This window comes from Euprymna scolopes, chromosome 14, assembly GCF_053919585.1.
Source record: "Euprymna scolopes isolate OS-2025 chromosome 14, ASM5391958v1, whole genome shotgun sequence".
Lineage (NCBI taxonomy): Eukaryota > Metazoa > Mollusca > Cephalopoda > Sepiida > Sepiolidae > Euprymna > Euprymna scolopes.
The window spans coordinates 96,573,285-96,597,730 of NC_136495.1; the positions used below are offsets into that span (position 1 = coordinate 96,573,285).

Sequence of the window (24,446 nt, forward strand, 5' to 3'; positions counted from 1 at the left end):
CAGCTATGCCAGATTTTTCAATCTCTCCATGTATTACAACTTTTCAATGTTTTTCTAACCATATTTTTAGTGGACAACATGTCTCACCTTTGTATAGTTTTCTGCATTTATCTGTGATCTTATATACACAGTTCTAATTTATGATTTCTTTCTCTCACAAGTTGTTTCCAGAGAGTTGAATCACTCCTGAATATTGTCCTGATATCATATGGATTACATATTCTTTAAAGTTTTTCAGACAAGCCCTTCATGTATGGTATAAGTTATGTGCCAAGTTTCTGAGTGGTATCTTTTTGTGTCTGGTCCAGATTTTCTTCGAGCTGATGTCATGCTCTCTGAATAGTTGTTTCAGTGGAGGGTTTCTCTAAAACTGTCCATCTGCTCTTGATAAGCATTGCTGTTACTACATATTGCTTTTGCTCAGTGTTGTAGGCAAGGGTGATTTCTTTCTTTACATTATGGTGGGAGTTAAAGTTTAGGTACTGTCCAGTGAAAGTTGGCTTTCGGTATACATATGACATAAACCCCTGACCAGTGTGGGTCATCAGCATATCTAAGAATGATAATTTGTTGTTATGTTCTTTTTCCATTGTAAACTGTATAGTTGGACGGATCAAGTTCACACGGTCAAGTAATGTTTAAACATTTTTTGATGGGACCAGAGTATGAATGTGTTATCCACATATCCCAACCTCATTGTTGGCTTTAGTAGTGTTGATTCTAACACTATTTCTTCAAAGCATTCCATGTATGCATTGCCCAGCATGGTGATCCCCATCGCCAGACCTTCTTCCTGCCAGATCCCATCACAAAACATCTACATTATATTGTCAATTGGGATGACAGTGCGTTCCTTCAGTGAGGCATCAGAAGTCAGCTGGTCCGGCATCACTGTCAGAGTCTCATCAGTGGGTGCTTTCATGAACAGACTCACTACATCTAGACTTACCATCTGGTTGGAATGAATGGGAGCATTTTTTATTATTTCAACAAAGCGAGCTGAATTGTTGACATATGATGGAGATTTGCTAATGATTGGGGTGCTTATGTCTACCAGGAATCGGCCCAATGGATGGCATGCTGAACCTTGGGCACTGACAATGGACCTTAATGGAATACCATCCCTATGAATCTTAGGGAGAGGTGTATAGGTGTGGTAGCTATGCTGTCTGCATTTTGCAGGTGGTATAAGGTCTTTGTTTTTACTGAGGAACTATGACAGCTTCCTTTCCGCTTTCAAGGTCGAAGAACAGTGGAGAGTAAGATTACTCAAAGAAGCAGCACATATGCTGGGAGACAACCAATTACTAAGTAGACCTAGTATAGAATTTAATACAATATGGGAAACATTAATTATAAATGTTAGATAATATATACAGTAATAAATAAAAACTATATATATATATATATATATATATATATTATACATACACCTAGTAATACATTGTAATAATTAGTAATAAATAGTGATACTTAAAACTAAAAATTTGTACTAGAATTGTCCACAAGGAACCGTGGCGCAATGGTTAGATTACTTGAAAAAAAAAAAATCAATTGTTAGAGTGATATTCTCCTTAAGGTTGAAGGTTCAATTCTCAGTGTGGGCGACCGAAAAATACAATTTGGAATTACTTCACGAAACACAAGAACAAAGATTCTACAAAAACATTCAAACAAGCAAGAACCACAAATGAAAAAATACTCCAAAGAAAATTAACCCTACAAAAACCAAATCATGATCTCACTCAATGTCAACAGAGATAAATCAAGCATAAAAACTGACTTATAACTCAACCTAAAGAATCAGAAGCCATGGAAACAGAAACCAAATCCCAGCTACTCAGGTGAAAGCAGGGTTTAGCGGTGACAGTAGTGTGAATAGGTCATTAAAATTAAGCGTTATACTTCGACAATTCCATTGTATGATTCTATGTGTCATGTTTTGTATTTTGGTCTGTCGTTTAGGCGTTTTGGGTTCAGTTGTTTTTTTCTTGTTTTTCTTATTATTTATTTTATGTATTTATAAGCCTTTTTTTGGATTTGGTTTTTGTAGGGTTGATTTTCTTTGGAGTATTTTTCTTATTTGTTGTTCTTGCTTGTTTGAATATTTTTGTAGAATCTTTGCTTTTGTGTTTGTTGTTTTGTTTACTCAGATATTAGTTTTGTTGAAGGGATCTTGGTAGTTTGTTTGGTCTGACTTTTGGGTGATTTCCACATATGTATTTGTTCTTTAGTGTGAATTTACAATTTTTCTTGTCTCTAGAAAGGAAATGTTTTTCTTGTATCTCACCTCCATGACTTCTTTTTCTTTTTTTAAAAATTTTGCATGTTTTGGAGTAAGCTGGGTGATTTTCATAATAGTTTGGACACTTAGTTTCATTTGGGGATTTGTTCTCTGTATGGTTTGGTTTCTTTACGCCACATTTTCTGCATGTTCTGTATCCTCAACAGGTTTCTCTATGATGGCCAAATTTATTGTACTTGAAGAATCTCAGAAGGGTTGATATATATATTGTTCAACTTTTCTAATTACATATCAGATTTTGATTTCTTTGGGGATTGTGGGGATATTAAATGTCAGAATTTGTGGGTATTGTTTGGCCACTCCTGTTAATGTTAATTCAGACATGGTCTATTACACCTTGTCTTTTTAAGGATGTTTTAATTTTTTTTGGATGATGCCAAGGTTAAATCGTGACATTTTACAATGCCTTGTGAGGTATTTAATCTTTTATGGGCAAATACCCAACATCGATAGTTGTTGAAATTTTTCATTTTTAGAAGATTTTGAACATTTTGGTTTCTCAGATTTCATATAGGGTTGATTGTTTCATCTTCTCGGAGCCCAAATGTGGGAGATGTTGGAGGAAACCCATTCACCCTTTCATCTCAGGGATACAAAAATAGTATACTTAATTAGTTGAGTTTGTGCCATCATTTTCTGCTTCTTCCTTTGGTTTCATTTTCCCAGTTTAATAGAAACTGCTGTTTTTGTTCTTTGGGTTTGCAGGACGTGATCAGGTTTTGTAAAGATATAAAAAGATTTTGATGTATGGTGCAGTTGAGTTAGGAGGTCGGTATCTTCTGATAACCTGATCTGGTAGGTAGGTAGAGAGAGAGAGAGAGAGAGAGAGAGAGAGAGAGAGAGAGCAAGAGTGTGTGTGTATGCATATATTATTATTAAATATTTTTTTAGGGGATACAAAATTTAATAATAACTATGTAAGGACCAAATTTATTAATCATTATTTTAAAAAAATAAAAAGTGAAAAAGCTAGCTGACCGGTTTGGAACCTAGCCCAACAGAGCTAAAATCGAGGTTAATAATGATTAAGAAAAAAAACATATGAGATGGAAATATCGTAGAGGACAAGTGAAAGAAAAAAAATCAACAGGGAAGGAATCAGATAGAAACTATATTAAGTTCTAAAAGATTTTCTCATTGTTTGCAAAAGAGAAGGTCTCAATATAAATAGTTTCTAAAATTTTCAAATAAAAGGAAGAGTGTGAACTACTCAAAACGGAGAACACATCATTACTGAATTTAAAGCACAGTCATGACTATTTATAAGTGCTGACAGATGGCCAAATCATAGGTATTATGCAAAACAACTGATGGTGTATAATTTTCATATTGAATCTTGGATGGGATGTGTTGTTTGATATGGGAATCCAAAGTTTGTGATGTCCATTCCACTACATTTAAATAAGTAAACAATAAAATTACTGTGATAGCGTGGTGGAGGGATGGGTTAGAAGACAGCATAGCTCTTGTGGAAATATATATATATATATATATATATATATATATATATATATAAATAAATGATAAATTGCTATCAGACTATATAAAGTGAAATTCCGCAGCAAAGAAGAATTTATAGAGAGGGTCCCCAAAGTTATTTAATAAAAAGATACTTACCGATGAAAACTATCTACCATTTTTAATTGCCCACGTAAATCTTTTTTTGTTAAATGATCCAGCATCCGTGCATCAACTAGGCATTCCATAAATGTACTTCGGTACTGGGGTAAACCAAGGCTTGGCAGCCACTCATTGCCTATCCATTCATGATTCATATCACCAAACGCCAAAGGCTATAAAAAAGATAAAAATGTGTCATTTTAGAGAGGTACAATACATTTTATAGATTGAATCATATTTAATTTGATGTGACTCAAAAAATGCATAATTTATTTAATACAAATAATTTACATAATGTTAAATTTATGCGTAGATAAAAAATGTTCCATATGAAATGAAATGAAAACCAATTTCCTAAAATGCATCTTAAAAACTGAATACATGATCGTATATAATAATAATTAACCAAAAGTCCAACCAACACCTCATCAAAACTAAACTAAGTGAAAGAAAACAAAAAAAAAAACAATTCCAAGAATATTTTAAGCATATTATTTTTTTTTAAATTGATTTACTAAATAGGTTTTTATTAGAATTTTAAATAAATGGAGGCAATAAATTTTCTAGAAAAGAAAAATTATATTGAATCCATAAGTATTTCAGATGGATTGGATTCATAAGTATCTGAAAAACCGATTCAAATTATTAATTCAATTGTTCTTAATAATATTTGTTTATTTATGATAATTATATATCTATATATATATAAAAGTGAAAATGCCTATCTGTCTGTGTACACTTCCCTACCAAATAACTCTGTCAATTTTCGGTCTACAGACTCGAGATTTGACATAAGGGTTACTGAGATTTGGGAAAATCTTTTTAATCTGTTTTCGGCCAGAAATTTGGTTGTTAAGGGGTCAAAGTTCAACAATTTGACCTTTGAGAACTCTACTAATTTTGTGTCTAAACACTTGAAACTTTAGATATAGATTCGTTGGACATGGATCAAACTTTATAATTTGATTTGAGCCCAAAAAATAAATGTCAAGGGGTCAAAATTGGAGTTTAAGTTTAAAAAAAAAAAAAAAAATTGACCTCTGCGGTCTCTTCCAAATTACTCAGCCACTTTTTGGTCTAAACATTTGAAATTTTACATAAAGTGTATTCAGACATAAGGCAAGCTTTTTAATCGGTTTTTGGCCGAAAATTTGGCTGCCAAGGGGCCAAAGTTCAAAAGATTTGACATTTGCAGTCTCTAGCAAACTATTAAGTCAATTTTGGGTCTAAACATTTGATATTTTACATAAAGGATATTCAGACATGCAGTAAGTATTTTAATCAGTGTTTGGGCAAAAGTTTCGCTGCCAAGAGGTCAAAGTTTACAGAGTTAACGTTTGCAGACTACCAAACTCCTCCACCAATTCATTCAAAGCCTTTACTGTACATATGCACACTTTTTTAATAAACACTTGAAATTTTAGATGTAGGTTACCTGGACATGGGTAAAACATTTATTTGATTTGAGCCCAAAACAATAAATGTTAAGGGGTCAAAGTTTAAAAAAAAAAAAATTACCTCTGCAGTCTCTACTAACTCTTCTCTATAGTAGTTAAGGAAGTCTATTATATATAAAAAGCCTTTACTGTACATATGCACACTTTTTTGATATATGCATATGCACATAAAGTTATGAACAGTACATAGTGCCCAAGAAAAGCCAGGCTGAACTGCTAATATTATATATAAAATAAGATTCAAAAAGTATTTTAAAAATAAAATAACTTTTTTTCATTAATTCATCACTATATATTTTTTTATTCACATATAGTTTGTTTTTTACTTTAGGGTTTTGCAAAATAGGGAATATAAAAATCACAAGGAAACAACAAATAGCATAAGTTTGGCAGACTTTAAAAAAGTAAACATGGCAACCTAAAATAGCTTGATGTTTGCTGGAGTCAGTTTTTAAGCAACCAACATTTGGCAATATGTTTGCTGCCCATTTAAAGTATCTGTTTACTTATTGCAGTTGCCAAAGATCTTCCTAAATATTCATATATTGAAATTGACCCCATACTTATAAAGTGGTCTTAGGTATTTCATATAACATTTTTATACATTCATTACAGAGAGTGTTTGTTTTAGAAGTAACTAGCAGGGGATCCAATGTTGCCCGGGATTGAATGATGATCAACAAATGTTTCACACTCCCATATTTTTTTTGTTATCAAAATCGTTAAAATTGTCCATTTTCCGATCAAATCGATTGATTGCTTGCTCTAGTGGTGGATCCATTGCGGTGCACTGGGAGGAAGCTTCATATGACAACCTGCAATGTCAATCCACAATACATTGTAGTCTACATTGCACTGTAGAGAACCTATTGTTTATTTTATAAAATTATTTTTTTTATATATAATGACTTGAATTGAAATTTGAAATGCAAAAGTCAAGTATTATACTTCAGTTGTGCTCTAAACAGAAATATTCATTTCAAATATGCCCCTGTCATATTAAAGAATCTAGTGTTGATTTTATATGCTAGGCCTTTTGGCTTGTGTGGTAATAAAACTTCTCAAATGCACTTATCATGTTAGACTGTGTAAGGTGTTAACTTTGGTTAAAATTGCCTGCTCTTCCTTTCATTAGATTATTTCGATTATCAATTACATTTCGATACAAAACGTATCTAAGAACACTGCCAGATACATAAAGTACCTTTGTGTGATATTTTATTAGAATCAGCCCAGCCGTTTTTGAGTCCATAGGGAACGAACTTACACACACAAAGTTCCTTTTATATAATAGTAGAGATAATTATATAAAGCAAATGATATTGAGAGTATTATTTTCAAGATGAGAAATAAAGCTAAGTTCCACAATAGCATTTGGATCATTGTTATCAAAGTCATTATTAAAAAAATATTTAAAAGAGATTTCTATTTGCTGAAAATGCATTATATGTTCATTAGCTACTAACAAGTAATGCCCAGAAATGATGGAGTCTGTACTGAAGCAAAACAACTTTTTCAGTTAATTATCAATAAAGTAAGTTTGAGAGAAAAAATGGTTATGAAAAAAAAAAAAAAAAAAAAAAAAACGGCTGTCACTAGCATTATTTTTTTTAAAGATCTAATTTGATGATAACATACTTAATATTGATTTAATACATTTTCAGATAGATGCTAAGACACCTTCAGTTAAATTGTTTGGCCATTATTGACAATATTTATTTCAATTGTCTTTTTTCCATGTTAGTAATGGATTTTTTTTTAAATTTACATTCAGAATGAGAAATTTTGAGTTCAATCACATAATCTCTCTCCTCTTACTAAAATTATACCTTTGAGACATTTCTGGGCTGTTTATTTCATTACAAACACATCAATAAAATACCTCACATTTCATCATTTTTCATAATTTTTGGATGTTATGAATTTCGACAATCAAATTTAATAAGTGCGCACATATAATCGCCCAATTCTTACTAAAATCATAAATTTGCTACATTGACTGGGCTGTTTATTTCATTATAAACACACCAATCAAATAACTAAAACTCCATTTTTCATAATTCTTGGATATGTTACTAATTTCGACAATAATTTTTCATGAGTTAATCCACATTATCGCCACCTCCTATCACTAAAATAATAACTTTCAGACATTGTATGGCTGTTTTTTTCATTACAAACTTATCTATCAAGTTACTCAGATTTGACCATTTTTTACAATTATTTTTAATAAAGTAACCCAAATAATCGCCCCCTCTTTAACAGACACGATCCCCTTCCTCTTACAAAAATAACAACTTTGATACATCTTCTAGCCTGTCTATTTCATTACGAACACACCAATCAAATAACTCACATTTAATCATTTTTCATAATTCTTGGATATTTTACTAATTTTGACAATCATTGTTTATGATTAAACCTGCATAATCGACCCCCTCTTACTAAAATACTAACTTTCAGACAATATCTGGGCTGTTTATTTCATCATAAACACACCAATCAAATAACTTACATTTAATAACTTTTCATAATTCTTGGATATGATACTAATTTTGACAATCGTTTTTCATGATTTTTAACCCACATAATCCCCTCTTCTCTTTCTAAAATAATAACTTTGAGACATTGTCTCTGGTTATTTCATGATAAACACACCAATCAAATAACTCACATTTTATCATTTTTCATAATTCTTGGATATGTTACTAATTTCGACAATCATTTTTCATGATTTAACACACATAATCGCCCCTCTCGTACTAAAATAACAACCATGCAACAATGTCTGGGGTGTCTATTTCATTACAAACACACAAATTAAATAACTAACATTTCATCATTTTTCATAATTCTTGGATATGTTACTAATTTCAACAATCGTTTATAGTGATTTAACCAACACAATCTCCTCCCTCTTGCTAAAATCATAACTTTGAGACATTGTCTAGGGTGGTTATTATTACATTACAAACGCACCAATCAAATAACTCGCATTTCATCATTTTTCATAATTCTTGGATATGTTACTAATTAAAATAAAATTAAAATCTATTTGCTTTATATGAATGTCAAGCACCAATGCAGACTGTAGTATTATGACTATAAAGAAAATCAACTAAAATGCATTTCTGTTTATGGATACCAAATGTGAATACAAGCCTGACAATATTAATCTTGACTATAGGATAAAAAATACTTTTGTTCACAACTTTTTCTCATAAAATTTTTATTTACATTTATATATTAACAACAATATGTAGCTAAATAAGTTTATATATAAGTTTAACAAGTTAAAGTAAAATAAATTGTTTGGGGCTATTAAAATAAATTCCAACATTATTTGATAATGTTTATCCATTCATTATTTTTTTATTATTATATTAAATGTTTTTAACACTACTATGATTATAAAGCAAAAAATAAATAAATTGTTAAAAAAAATATTGACTATGAAAAGAAAAAAATCAAATATAAAAAAACAAATCGAATATAAAAAGAAAACATGATTTGAAGTAAAAATGCTTCCTTTCAAGATTTAAAAATATCCCAGTTGTGACTTTAGGATTAAAAATTCTCTTGTTCCTGACTTTTCTGTAACATGCAACATACAAATATCTGTGCGTGAGGTCGACAAGCTAATCAAGAACCTTGATTCCAGTAAAGCAACTAGCCATGATGGCATTCCGATTATAGTGTTGAAAAAGTTTCAACCAGAACTTGCCTCCATACTTACAAAACTGTTTAAGCGTTACCTTAAGAAGTGCTTTCCAACACTCTGGAAAACCTCATCGGTATGCCCTGTATTTAAGAATTCAGGTGATAAGTCATCTCCCTCTCAGTACAAACCAATAAGTCTCCTGTGTGTCATGAGTAAGCTGCTGGAATCCATATTAAATAGAGAAGTAGTCAACCACCTCAGCAGAAATAATTTTCTTAGTGACATGCAATATGGTTTCCGTTCTGCTAGATCTACAGCAGATGTGCTAACGGTTATATCTCATAGGATTAGTGAATGTTTTGACAAAGGCTTCCTTTCTAAGGCAATTGCTCTTGACATATCAAAGGCCTTCGATAAGGTATGGCATAAGGGCCTACTTCACAAGATTTCCAGCTACTGTATAACTGGAAATGTTTTCTCAATTAAATCATTTCTCTCTGATAGGCTCATAAGAGTAGTGGTTGATGGGCAGAAATCAGATTAATGCTGGAGTCCCTAAGGGATCCATCCTGGGCTCAACTCTCTTCCTGATCTACACCAATGATCTTCCAAAACACATACTTAAATCATTCGTTGACATCTATGCTGATGACACGACCATCTATGGCAACACATCAAAAGGCCGTAAATGACAAAGTTCTCTCTGATTCTCTCTCCTTTGATTTTGAGCGCGTGGTACAGTGGGGGAAGAGGCGGCTGGTTACTTTTAATGCATCTAAAACCAAGCTCCTATCTTTACATCATAAATGCTCTGATCCCCATCTGACATCAATTGAAATGGATGGCTCTCATCTTGGGGAGGCTCCATGTTTTGACAAGCTTCTGGGCTTGACCTTTACTCCTGATCTGAAATGGAACACGTATATCAAGTCTGTTGCCAAGGTCGCTGGGAAAATGGTGGGATCCTTCTACCGCTCCAGAAGATATCTCACTACTGATGCCATTCTCTATCTGTATAAAAGCCAAGTAAGTACAAGGATGGAGTACTGCTGCCACATCCGGGCTAAAAACAGCCTATCTTGCCTTGACAGAGTACAAAATAGACTTTGTGACTTAATGGGTGATGCTCTTTTCTCTTCCGTGCAACCTCTCTCCCACAGAAGAGACGTTGTAGGCCTGTCTGTTTTATCGTTATTTCCATGGCAAATGCTCGTCTGAGCTCCAATCTCTGGTACCCCTCACCAATCTTTCATGATAAACACCCGTCTAGCTGAAACCACTGTCATTAATTTTCTCCACTCTTTATCTGTGCCTAAATAAAAACGTATATTCCATGAACAAAGCTTCTTTCTTAGAAGTGCACGACTGTAGAACTCTCTTTCATTTGCCTGTTTCCCACCTGACTACAACTTGGATGTATACAAGTCCAACATAAACAAATTCCTGATGAACCACCCCCTTAAGTAAGACACTTTATCAAATCTCCAATACTAACAATTACTACGATACTATCCCATTGATTACTGTACACGCAATAACCCTTATCCCTGAGTGGCTTCCGGGCCTTGATAAATGGTGACCATATAATAATAATAAAAAAAAAATTAAAAAAATGGATATTTTTCTCATTAAGTTTCTTATAGAATTTTTAGTTATATTTCTTATGATCTTGTATTACATATATTGTGTTTAATTCTAATAGATAGTTAAAGCAAAATAAATTGTTTTGGAATATTAACATAATTTTCACCATTTTTTTAAATATTATTTGCCAATTAGCTCAGTTGGTAGAATAACAGACTAGAGATCTAAAAGTTTATGTCTATGATCATTCTATTTGTTGAGAATTTATTATTTACTATTAATACAATATTTTCTAGGAGTAGTTAGGATATATGATATTTCAAAATAAAACTAATTTTGTTATGTATTCATTTTAAATTAATTCATTTTAAAAAATTATGACTGACAGACACACAGAGAAAGTGCATCTTATATTATGAGTATATATATATATATATATATATATGTTTTCAATATAAAAATAAAATGAATAAAAAAAAGGTGAATTACTCACTGTTTGGGAAGGCTTTGGTGCTGATGGGCTCGTAAGGCTAACCATCTCTTGAATGGCCAAACGCAACTTAAGGCGGTGAAGTGGATTGCTGATGCCAATTTCTCTTTGGATCTCTTGGTCTGATAGGGCTGACATAATGGCACCACTTTTCACGTTGGCTCGACATGCAGCTACATACCAGGCTGGCATGCCAACCCATAGCTTGATAAAAAAAAAAAAAAAGAAAAAATAATATACATATAGTGTTGAATAAAAGTTTATGGATCATATTGTAAGCTTTTTGATTTTTTAATGTATTCACATAACTTGTAACATTTGGTATTAACAAGATTGCAACTGTATAGTTAACAGATGTTATATATCTTATATATATGTGTGTATTTGTGTATTAAATAAATTGTTTTAAATCTTGATATGATTAAGAAAATATTATATATAGGACATATAATTTTTACACCTACAAAAATTAAAGATTTCCTGATTATTAAAAAACAAATGGATTTAATAAAATAAGCTGTTTTATAAACTAAACTTCCTTGTTTGATAAAATAATGACAAGAAAGAATAACTTTGAACTTTGATTTTGAGCGAAACTTAATCTTTTTATTCTTGAAGGTTCATGCTATATTTCTATATAATTACATAAGAAAAAGAAAGGATTTTTAATCCAAAAATTTTGCTCATATGATACAAGTACCTTATCTATATATATATATAAAAGCGAAAATGTATGTATGTATGTACACTTTTCCTCGATATCCACAAAAGGCTTCTTTCAGAGAAGCGCTCGCTCGCTCGCTTCACAACTTCTTAAAACTTTTTATATCATCTATAAATTGTAATATCTCACACTTAACCACGGAGCTCGCCTGTTTATTTAATTTTATTGACTTTCAAACGTTAATTATTCGACATTTTCCGCATCGGCACGCGTTACATTCGGTTTTCGGTATAAACAAAAAGCGAAACTCGACTAATTACTGGCCGAAAGGCAGTGGTCTCTAGAGAGCTAAGTAACGTTTGGTCAATGTCGACTTCGTCATATCAGACGGTAGCTTTCATTTCGAGTCGAGATGCTCCCCCCAATAAACAGAGAGTGGGTTTTTAAAAACAAACAAACCGATTTATTGATCTCATTAAAAACTGTCCCACACAAAATGCTAACTGCTAAATACCTATCGCCGTCACGTCAATCAAAAACGCGCACCTGTTTTTTTTTCACACTGTACTATTTTCCAACTGCGCGTCAAGGCTTCGTTTTTTTTTCACGGGCACCTGTTTTTTTTTCACATTTCGGGTTTTTTTCACACACACCTACAAACACCCGGGCAACGCCAGATACCCCTCACTAGTCATATATAAAAGAAACAACTGAAACATGAAAATAAATAAAACTAAGAAAAATCTATTTTCTAATTTTTTAGATGAGAGTAAATAATTTGCATAATTTTGATTATTTGATGCCACAGCAGAACAGTTAAAAGCATTGATTAACAATCAGTTCTAAATGATAATCTTCTGGACATTGAAATTTGACTAGAAAGTTTCCAAAAAGATGCATGTGAAGGTCAGAGATCACATTGGCTGAAATGTTGTTAATAACGACCAAGACGAGAATAGTAATTTAAATAATCCAAAAAATTAAAATATTTTTTTTTTAAAATTTTTCAGATAAAATCAAGCACTTTTGACTGGAAATTTCAGGAAAACGAAAATATTATCGATTAGCGTAATAAAACTGCGGGGAAAATAGCCGACACAAATAAAATATGAAATACTAACAGGACCTGTGTTTTGGCATGGTCTGTGAAAATTTAAAAGCGTTTATGAAGAAACCAAAATGCATTATAATGACCATATAAGGCCACACAAAATTAAAAAAAAAAAGGATGTGTATGTGTGCGTGTTTGGTTTTGTTTTAATTTACAATCTAGAACTCTTTTCACCTTAAATGCTAAATATTTATTCACAATATAGGAAATATTTGAAAACAGAACTGTCGGTAATAGTAAAATGAAAATAATCATTAAACAAAATAATAATAAAAAAAAAACAATAAAAAAAAAGACAAATAGTTAATTAATGAGAGTTTGGTTTGTAAAGCAATATGCAAAATAAACGAATAAAAATGACTGAATATGTTGGAAAGTTTTTTATCAAAGGTTAAAACTCGTTTATTTTAATCTTTTTTAAATGACAAAAAAAAAAAAAAAAACATCGTCATCAGCGTTTAAGGCACCATGGTGGGATAATGATTTGGGCTGGAATTATCGGAGATACTTTAGTTGGCCCATGGAGAGTCTCAGAAGGCGTAAAAATGACGTCAAATGCTTACATAGATTTTCTGAAGGAGCACTGAATGATGGCCGAAAAAGCAAAGGTTGACGTTCAGAAAAACCATTATTTTTATGCAGGCTAATGCTCCCTCGCATGCAAGAAACAAAAGCAAAGAGTATTTGCAACAACTGGCGTTTTCTGGGCTACAGATGATGGAGTGGCCTGCGAATTCACCAGATTTGAACCCAATTGAGAACCTTTGGAGTAGCATGAAGTGACGCCTCTATGCAAGTGGACGCCAATTTAAGAGCAAAGATGAGTTGTGGGATGCTCTCCAAGAGGTATCGCGAGGAATAACTTGACAAAATCACAAATTTGACTAATTCTGTTGACCAATGTCTTTTACAAGTCATTCATAAAAAAGGATAACATATCCCCTACTAATTATGTCAATGTAGAAATTGCTATGTAGTTATTATGTTCTAAGCATTTTTCCTAGTTCATTTAATGTTTGAAAATTATTTCAATAAACAAGTTATAGGTATATTGTGTTTTTTTCCTCAACCTCGTTAATAACTTGACACACTGAAATCAACAGATATTCCTATATTCTGCCATAGTTTCACTAATACTGCTTTAAATACTTTTATTTTCTGACGGGAGTAGCTGAATAGTATTGTAAGCATTTTCTCAAAGTTTCATGGATTTTTATTCACACGTTCCTTAAATATTAAAAAAAATGTGAACTTGTTAATAATTTGATACACAGTGTAGATACCAAGATATAGTAACTCTATTTAATTTCCTCACCACACCATAAACCATTCATCCATGGATCAACAATTAAAACACATATACACAGCCATATTAAAAAGTTAATGAAGAATAAGCCAAAATATTACATAGAAAAACTCAATGGTTTGATTTATTCAATTTGCAGACATTAATTAAGTTTTAGGTTTCCATTGTTATCTTATTTATAAAGTAACCCCCATCCCCATTTCATTGATTATAGCTTTCTATCCAAAAGCTGCATATGTGAATCTGCTTTGGCATAGTTTTAGATCAATTCTTAGTGAGAATTTTCAGAAGATATATATTTCGTTCACTTTCAATAATTTTGTTACATTTTATCTGACTCGACATCTAAGATATATTTTCCATACAGGAAGCAGGAAAAATTCTACTTCTTAGATCTACTACCATTATCACCCATGTTTGCCAGAAAGTTTTTTTTTTTTTTTTACAAAGGAGTCACCACTTATCAAGGCCCAGAGATCACTCAAGGATAAGAGTTAATGACTGGACAATAGTCAATAGGAAAATGTTGTAGTAATAGTTAGTAGTGGAAATTTGATAAATTATTTAAGGGAATAGCTCATCAAAAACTTGTTCACGTTTGACTTGAATATGACCATATTGTAGTCAGTTGGAAAGCAGGAAAATAGAACAGCGTTCCATAGACAAGCAGTTCTAAGAAAGTTTTGTTCATGGATTCTATGTTTAGGTTTAGGTACAGTTAGGCAATTATTAATTAGACAAGTGTATTTTGTGAAAGTCAGGACAGGGGGGGGGCATAGATTGAATCTCAGATGGGCACTTGCCATGAAAATAGATAAAGCAGAGACAAGCTTGCAACATCGCTTCTTAGGAAAGCGGTTGCAGGAAAGAGAAAAAGGCATCCCCCACTAGGCTACAAAGTTTATTTTGAACTGTCAAGGCAGGATAAGCTGCTTCTAGCAGCTCCTGCCCAGATGTAGCAATAGTACTCCATCCTTGGATGTACTTGGCTCTTATACAGGTAGAGAATTGCATCAGCTGTGAGATATCTACTGGAATGCTAGAATGATCCCACTATTTTTCCAGCAGCCTTGGCAACAGATTTGATAGGAAACATTTGCACTGCACCATTATTCTTTCAGCTTTTCAATCTTATTATCTGTTAGTTACTTTACATTTGTGGCTTGAATACAGATTGTTCCATTCATCTGTACTTTCTTCCTTCAGGGCATTTTTTATTGGCTATTGCAAAGACTTTCTTTTACTTTCTCAATTGATGAAATAACAGATTAGCATTCAGTAAACACAAAGTGATCTTCGGAGTCAATAAGATAATTGATACTACTTGCTTACATTATTCATACTTTTTATTACATTTACTGTTACAGTTTTCAAACCACATACAAAAATGCTTCCTGGGTCACACAAAGTACAACAAATTACATACAGTAGTGTCCAAAACTAAGGGACAAAATTTTAAAACCTAATATTTGTTAGAAATAACAATTGTGAAAAGCTGAAATTTTGGCAATTGGTAGTCATTATCATCCATAATAACATACTACAATTTTAATCATTTCCAAAGTATAGAAAAAGAATTATAACAATTATTTATTTATTTTCAAAATAGGAACGTCCAAAAGTAAGGGACAAAATTGAGAAAAACAGTATGCTATATTCAAATTTTTGATTGCCTCTAAAGAATAAGTCTTACTCAGTCATTTGTAAACATTGCAATATACGACCATCTGATTGCTGGTGATTACCTTGAAAGTGAGCAGAGGGGGTGTACGAGGAAAAAGGTAGGCACAAAAGACCAACTCCTTGTAAACAGAACCATATTAGAAAACTGCAGAAGAAGACAAAGAAATCTGTCAATGGCCTGGATTGATTACAAAAGGGCCTTTGACAGTATACCTCATTCCTGGATACTTCGCTGTTTGAAGTTGTACAATGTGCACACTGATATTACATCATTCCTTCAAAAACAAACGGCCAGATGGTGCACATCAATTACATTACAGCACACGGAAGGAAGAATAAAGACCCCAAACATAAAGATCAAGCGAGGAATATTCCAGGGAGACAGCCTCTCACCGCTCCTTTTTTGCCTCACAATGGATCCACTAAGTAAGCTACTTAAGCGATCCAATGCTGGATACAATCTCAGCATGGGCAGAAAGAAGGAAGAAAATAAAAGAGTAAACCATCTACTCTTTATGGATGACTTGAAACTCTATGCGGAATCCGAGAAACAACTTGTCTCTCTGATAAGCATTGTTAAAAATTATACAGAGGACATCTGACTTAAAAAAATTCTCTCATCAGAATTATCACCAAAAAACAAAATTACTGCCATCAATCAATTGGCAATACCCGTTGTTTCTTATGGATTTGGCATAATCAATTGGCCACAAAACTGCATCAATAACCTTGACGTAAAAACTCGGAAAATGCTGGCCCTTCATAAAGTCATTTACAAACATCAGTGCATGGACAGGCTGTACTTACCACGGAGAGAAGGTGGTTTAGGCCTCACTGAAATAAACCATGCATACCGAGCTTCAGTGGTAAGCATAGGCCAATATATCAAATGTTCTTCTGACCCCAAAATAAAAATGGTGAATGAACATCACATCAAATGTTTGCCCCAGCAGACGTCAACTACAAAGCTCGGGGAAAATTTCAGTGGTAACACACTGGACAACACAATAGAAGAATATGACAACCCAGCACCCTAATCGCCCGAAAGAAGAGAAAGGAGTATACAAAAAGGGAATTGAAGACAAGACTAGAAGGATGGCAACAACATAAGAGAGCAGGCAGGTTCATGGAAGAACTGAACCAGAGCTACATTGACAAGGAGGCCTCACTACAATGGCTTAAAAGTGACAAATTTCCATTTGATGAAGAACGATTAATTATAGCTGCACAAGACCAAGGCTTACTGACAAATGGATTTAAGAAAATGGCTGGTCTACAAAAAACCGACCAATGCAGATTCTGTCACTCAGCTGTTGAAAGCCCACCACCTAATGTCTGGATGCAAGATCCTTCTAGCCGATGGTCATTACACTGCTTGCTACAACAAAGTATGTAGATACTTACATTGGAAGATCTGTGGAGAGATGCAACTAGATAGGGCGTCGAACATCTGGGAACATGAACCACCACCGATAACATCAAATGGAAAAGTGACGACAAAGATATACAGGCAGGCAGATACATAAAAGACAAGGCCATCAAGCCAGATATAGTAATATGGAACAAGCCCGAAAGGACTGCACTCATTATCGACATCACAGTTCCAAACGACTTTGGCCTTAATAGAGCAGAACGGGAAAAGATAACAAAATATCAGGACCTAAAAAATGATCTAAAAACGAAATAAACATTATATCAGTTGTGACAGGAGCAACTGGCCTAATAAAAAAGAACCTTCAAAAATACTTAGAAGCAAATCCTGGAAAACCAAGCTATAAGGAAATACAGATAGCAGCCATAAAGGGAACAGTGTCTATTCTTAAAAGAGCCCTTGGATATAAATTTAAACTATAATAGAATCAAGTGTTAGCCCCAAGAAGGAGCCCCTTGATCTCTTCAAACTAACAAAAGTAAAATAAAAAAATAAAAAATTAGAGAGATTTCAAAGAAAGTGAAATGTTCCAAGAGTGTTGTAGGCAGGGTTGTTAAATCCTACAATGATACTGGCCAAATAGTGCTTTTAAAACAGGCAGACCCCGCAAAACTTCGGCAAGAGAAGATCGAATAATGCAGCGTATGTCATTAAAGGACCGTTTTAAGTCTTGCACAGAAATTAAAAGGGTTATGAATAGTACCTCATGTGTTAATGTGTCAAGACAGACTGTTTCTAGATGACTGAAAGAAATAGGGCTGTTTAATCGAACCCCAGGGAAGAAACCACTTGTTAGTTCAAAGAGATTAGAGTTTGCAAACAGGTATGTAATTTGGACATATGGAAATTAGGCAAAATTATTTTTCAGTGATGAAAGCAAGTTTAATTTATTTGGAAATGATGGGAAAAAAACAATGTAAAGAGATGGATTGGTGAAAGGTTAAGTGCAAAGTGTACTAAGAAAACTGTCAAGTTTGGGGGCGGAAACGTCATGGTATTTGGAATGTTTTCTAGTCAAGGAACAACGCCTCTTGTCCGGTTACCAACTCGTGTAAGCATGCAGATCCATAAAAACATTGTTCAAGATCATGTTGTGCCAATCATACAGAATTCAGGTTTCGATAGGGCTACCTTTATGCAAGATAATGCTCCATGTCACAAGGCAAAGGTGGTAATTACCTTAGTGAGCAAGATTTCGAAATTATTGATTGGCCACCGCAAAGTCCTGACTTAAATCCAACAGAAAATCTTTGGAAGACCTTAGGAGTGAAAGTTATGGAAAGAAATCCCACTAACACGAGGGATTTGTGGATGAAACTTCAAGAAGAATAGTCTAAAATTAGCATCAAGGATTGTTAAGAACGGATTCATTCTTGTAGTCGAAGATGTGCAGCTGTCGTTGGGAGGAAGAGCTCATTTACTAAATATTGATTGTACATGTATTTTTATTGTTTTTTGACTGTTTACATTGTCTCAATTTTGTCCCTTACTTTTGGAAGTTCCTATTTTGAAAATAAATAATTGTTATAATTCTTTTTCTATCTTTTGCAAATGATTCAAATTTTAGTATGTTACTATGGATGATAACGACTACCAGTTGTCAAAATTTCAGCTTTTCACAGTTGTTATTTCTAACAAATATTTCGGTTTAAAAATGTTGTCCCTTAGTTTTGGACGTTACTGAATTTAACTTTATATTTTTCCTCTTAAAGTATTGATTTTCATGGGCTTGCAAATGACAAAACAACTATTCTAGACATTGTGTTTAGAGATTGGCAAAATAGCAGTATTCACATATTTCAAATAGTATGCAGTATTTGGTGTCATTAACACAATTGATCAGAAATACTTATTCTTAAACAATCCTATTTTCTTTCCCCTCTTCCTTTACATTATAATAGATACTATTTTTCGTATAACAAATTTTTGTCTTCTACTCAACATTAATACATTTATTGAATTATTCAGCTTTTAAAAAGATTTTTTAAAAATTGCAATTTAACATGTGATTTTCAATTAAAATTAGACAATAACCCTTTTCATTTTCAGATAATGGACTAAGCAATCAGTGTTCATCTGCTGCTAGTTCTACCTAACAATAGCAGTTCTACTGTTAGTCGCCATAGTAATGAAAAATGTTGTAGCTGCCCCCCACCCCCATTTTCACCTCAAACAAGCAAGACACAGTGCAACTTTGATGTAGGGGGTTACTATCAGGGACCTAAGTTATAGAGATATTATGAAGGGAGATGAGCAGCAAGATGTCTGTTCACATTACACTTGCACTTCTGCGTGTTAGTAGACTTGAGAAAGCAGAATCCTGGAAGGGAGTTTCAAAGTCTAGCAGTTCTGGAGAAGAAACTATTGGAGTGAAAGGCTTTCTAACACCTAGGGATCTCTACTGTGTTGGGGTGGGATTTAGCTGCTTGTCGGGTTTGTCGGCGGTATTTACGTCGAGGGGGTACAAGTGCTTGTAGTTCGCCAGAGCATTCACCATTAAAGTACTTGTAGAACAGGCGGATGCAACATTTCGTTGATGGGACAGAGGCTGAAGCTTAGATGACAGGTTAGCGACTCTCTTTTGAACCCTGTCCAGAAGTGAGAGGCTTGTAGCAGATGTGCCAGCCAATATGACAACAGTACTCCATACATGGGCGAATGGTGGCTTTAGAGAGATACAGGATATTTTCAGGCATAAGCAGCTTTCTAGTACGGTAGAGAGAGCCCACCTTCTTTGCAATGCTCTCAATGTATCTGTTCCAACAAGTTTAAAAGTATTTTCAGGTATTGTGTTTTTGCCCATTGCTGTTGGTGGTAGAGAAGGTTTCTTGTAATCATTGAAGGAAACAAGTTTAGTCTTTGCAGCATTGAATGTGACGATACATTTATGTCCCCATTCCACTGCAAATTCTTCCTCCAGTGTTTCTGCCATTTCCTCAGATATGTATTCATTTGTTTTACCCATGTGTCTGTTATAGAGCATAGTATCATCAGCAAATATACCAATCTCAGAGACAATTTTATCAGGCAGGTCATTTATGAATATTAAGAATAATAAAGGTCCAAGAATAGACCCCTGAGGTATTCCTGCATTTATATCATATTGTTTAGATGTACGACCGTTGAGGATAACCTGGATTCTTATCTTGCTTAAGAAAGATTTAATTATGTTATATATTCTCCCAGTGATACCATATGATCTGATTTTCCTGAGAAGACCATCGTGCCATACCCTGTCAAAAGCCTTAGATATATCTAGGGCTACCGCTCTACCCTCCCTTGCTTTGTCAAGTGAACGGTAGATACTTCAGAGATTACAGTTAGGATATCTACTGTCGAACAGGCTTGCCTAAATCCATATTGTTGGTCGGTCAGAAGTTTAGCAGCTGTAAGGTGATGAATTAGAGCTTGATTTATTATGGACTCAAATATTTTGGCGAAAAGTGGAAGGAGGCTAATGGGGCGATAATTAAATGGGTCAGTTCTTTTGCTAGAATTCTTGAAAACTGGTACCACAGAAGAAATTTTCCAGCAGTCAGGAAAACAAGATTCTTTAAGGCTTTTGTTATAAAGTTTGGAGAGAACTGGTGCAACCTCGGTGGAGCATTTTTTTAATAGTACCGCCGGGATGAGATCGGGTCTACATGCTTTCAAGCATTTTTTTTTATGATATCATGCACCTGAGAAGGAGTGATTTTCAGATCACTTAGTGTGGTGTCAGTCCGCAAAGGAAAGTCAGAGAGGGAATGGTTTGCTGAGTCCAATGTAGAGTTTGAGGCAAACCGACTGGCAAGCATGTTGTTTGGAATTATGCTCATAAAGATTATGACATAAGCATCACAACTTGCTTTTGAGCACAAATCAATTTTTAAAATAGACATTCTTGTGCTATGCTGACGATTTTATGGTGTGGAGCGATCATCTGTTGTAAAGTGTGGGCTTAGCGAGTGTCAGTGACCATAAAAGGTAACTAATTGATTGTTGAGTGGGGACTGTTGGCCATGGTTGGTGACCCACTTAGTGTTGATTACAAATAAAATTGGTGTTAGGAAGATCATCCAACCTTAAAAAAGAACTTTGTTTCAAAGAAACTCATTTCAAATCCTTTTTGTCATACAAGGTGTCTAACCCCAGCAGTTGGGAAGGGAAGACGTTAAACCATGCAGTAAGTAAATAAGTGTTTCTCTTTAAAAATTTCATACTTGGAAATAGTTGCAATAGTAATAGGAGACCATAGTCCAAAGCCTACTTTTGAAAGAAGGATAGGTTTATTATCTGTCACTCTCATTCATTAGGAATTTCAATGGTACAGAATAGGCTTTTTTTTAGAAGAAATTCACTTTTAACAGTTCTTCATACTATACATTGACAACTGTTCCGGTCTTTTTTTTTATATTGTCAGACTTAATGTTAGTATTGGAATATAACCACAGCACTTTTGTGTTATTTAGAATTCATCACAACTCCAGACAATCCTCTCAGTAGTGAAGAACTATTTACTGAACCAACTTGGACATTTTGGGTCAAAATTGATTTTAACAATCCCTTAGACTATAAACTGACTTAACAATTATGTCATGCTAACTGTGCATTCAGTTTCCATTTTTTCTTATATTTTTTCCAGACTTTATGATTAATGGCATATATTTTTTCCATTTATATCAAATATCACTTTTTTTCCCAGTGTTTGTGCACTGTCACAATCACTTAACACTTCCCCACCCCTCCAAAATCTCTACGTAAATATGTTGATGTAAACATGCTCTTTCATAGTTATGAAATAATGCTAACATTTAACTTTTACTGATAAATCCAATACTGTGCCAATTGCTATTTTTGCATTTCAACTCTATTTAAAAGTTTTACTGCTTTCTTTTTTCACTTGTCATTCAAATATACATGATAGATTGAAAGACATTGCGTATCAAAAATATCTACCACAAATGGATTTCTGCGTCCAGTAACTCTAGACATTGAAAAAAAAAAAAAAAAATTCATAACTATCGTTAACATTATACAATCAACATAAAATTTCATTCATACTCCACCCACTTCTCCAAAATGATCATTCAGATAAAAATTCTGAAAGCAATTTGCAGCATTAAAAAAATGTCAACAAAAATGATTTGTACAATATTTTCTAGTTATAAAAGAGTTCTTACCTCCAGCCAAGCAACAACAGTTGGTCCGTTCCACAGGGCAAATGGGGTTCCAGCCTTCATTGCCTCTTCCAATAATTCATGTCTAAGAAAAGAAAAAGGAAAAATAAATAAATAAAATTCTCTAAAAAAACAAAACAAAAAAAAACAGAATACATGATTAAAATAAATGTGTAGGTTTTGTAGTGTTTTACATGGAAGAAGTTCACATTGAGCGATGTTTTGTGAGTGTTGGTAGCAATTACTGCTGTGACATTGCAGCAGCCACTTTTTTCAAAGGTAAGTTATACCATCATCACGATAAAAGAATCAGGCATGGATCCTTTAAATAATAAAACCATTGCTTTACACTCACCACTTTTTACAACAATTTGATTTTTGCATGAAGTACAAAAACTAGTGGTTGGTGCACCAGCCAAGATGTGGCAATAATACTTCATGCATGGATGAATGGTGGCTTTGTAGAGATATAGGATACTGTCTGGTGAGAAAAGTTTTCTAGCTCTGGAAGAGGGGGCTGACTTTCTTTGCAGCAGCTTTGGCAGTATCTTCTTTGTACTTGTGCCAATTCATGCTATCTGTGAATGTTAGGCTAAGAAGTTTGAATGTTTGACTCATGAGTTAGAAAGGTTTCTTATAATTGTTAAAGGAAAGTAATTTTGTCTTAGTGGCATTAAATGTAACCAGCCATTTCTAGCCCCATTCTACTACAGACTGAAGATAATTTTCTAAAAGATTTAGCCATTGCCTTGTATATGTATGTGTTCAATTTGCCCATATGTTGAGAATAGAATGAAGTGTTATTAGCAAATGGTATAACAGAGGTAATTTTCAGCTATCAGGGAAGCAAGATTCAGCAAGGCATTTGTTATAAAGTTTGGAGACGACAGTGATCAGCTCAGAAAGCATTTTTTTTTTTATTACTATAGCAGGGATAAGATCAGATTCACATGCTTATAAAACATTGTTACTTATTTTAAATTTGAGTTGTAATTTTGTATCAAAGAAAAATCCTTTTTTTACAGTAGCGACTGAGATCACATGATCGACACTAAGTCGAATGTTGAAATTAAACTTTGAATGTGGATGAACACAAGGAGCAGACGATCATGAAGTCTGTTCAGTGAACACATGCAGGTACACATTTACAAGCCTACTGTACTTTTCAGAGACTTCATAAGTATCTACTCCATAATCAAGTTACAACCTAGATCTGCTCAAAATTTGTCACTTCATCACATAACATAGTATCAAAATCTGAACTTCTGAAAGGCTTTGGAGTTTTCAGTATTCCAAATATTCATCCTTCAGCAGATAGTGTACTTAACCTGGAACAGTAAATATGGGTAAACAATTTTTTGGGGGAATGGATGCGCATTTTCCATCATCAGTCTAAATAAATTCTCTGGCTATTCCCACCATTCTCATAGTTTGTTCGTTTTTGATTTGTCAGAAAAATGTCTTAGATACTATTGCAAGAATAATTTTGGCATCCAAGTACTTTTACTGTATTTTTTTTTCTCAGCTTTATAATTATTCAAGTTCTCAAATCCTAGTTCACTGTAAATGTCTACAAAGGGCACATTGCTAGATCATTTTTGATATATGTAACTTGGCATTCCTCAAAAGACCATCTAAAAAATTTCCAAGTTCACTTTCCTTTCATCAATGTATCAATAACATACAGCAAATCTATCAGTGTTTGGAAATTCTTGAATAATAAGGCATCTCTCACTGGATAATTGCGTTCAGTGCTATTCTCTATTCTTGAAGCTTTTCAAAATGGAGGCTGATTAATTGTATGTTGCTGCAAGCTCGGAAATGAAGTCCAAAGTAAATAAAATGCATGTCTTGTCTTCAATGTATATATTGATCATTGGCAGGAATAGCACAGATACTTGGATAACAACACTTCGTTAATGCTATATCCAAAAATTAATCCCTAAAAATAGTATTAAACAACTATGTTATTAA

General features: G+C 33.5%; 1 protein-coding gene across 8 annotated transcripts in view; it reads right to left on the reverse strand.

The window, feature by feature from the left end:
• The window catches only part of LOC145293185 (liprin-alpha-1-like), a 227,278-nt gene that overhangs the window by 33,451 nt on the left and 169,381 nt on the right, over positions 1-24,446 (reverse strand). For all 8 annotated transcript variants that reach the window (XR_013869680.1, XM_080139676.1, XM_080139674.1 and 5 more), the window contains 3 exons: positions 22,476-22,557; positions 11,121-11,321; positions 3,923-4,098 (listed from right to left, as the gene is read on the reverse strand). Coding sequence is in view for 7 of the 8 variants with exons in the window: in XM_080139676.1 (XP_079995802.1) it covers positions 3,923-4,098; positions 11,121-11,321; positions 22,476-22,557 (459 nt within the window). In the remaining variant the exon portion in view is untranslated. The remainder of the gene's footprint in view (positions 1-3,922; positions 4,099-11,120; positions 11,322-22,475; positions 22,558-24,446) is intronic.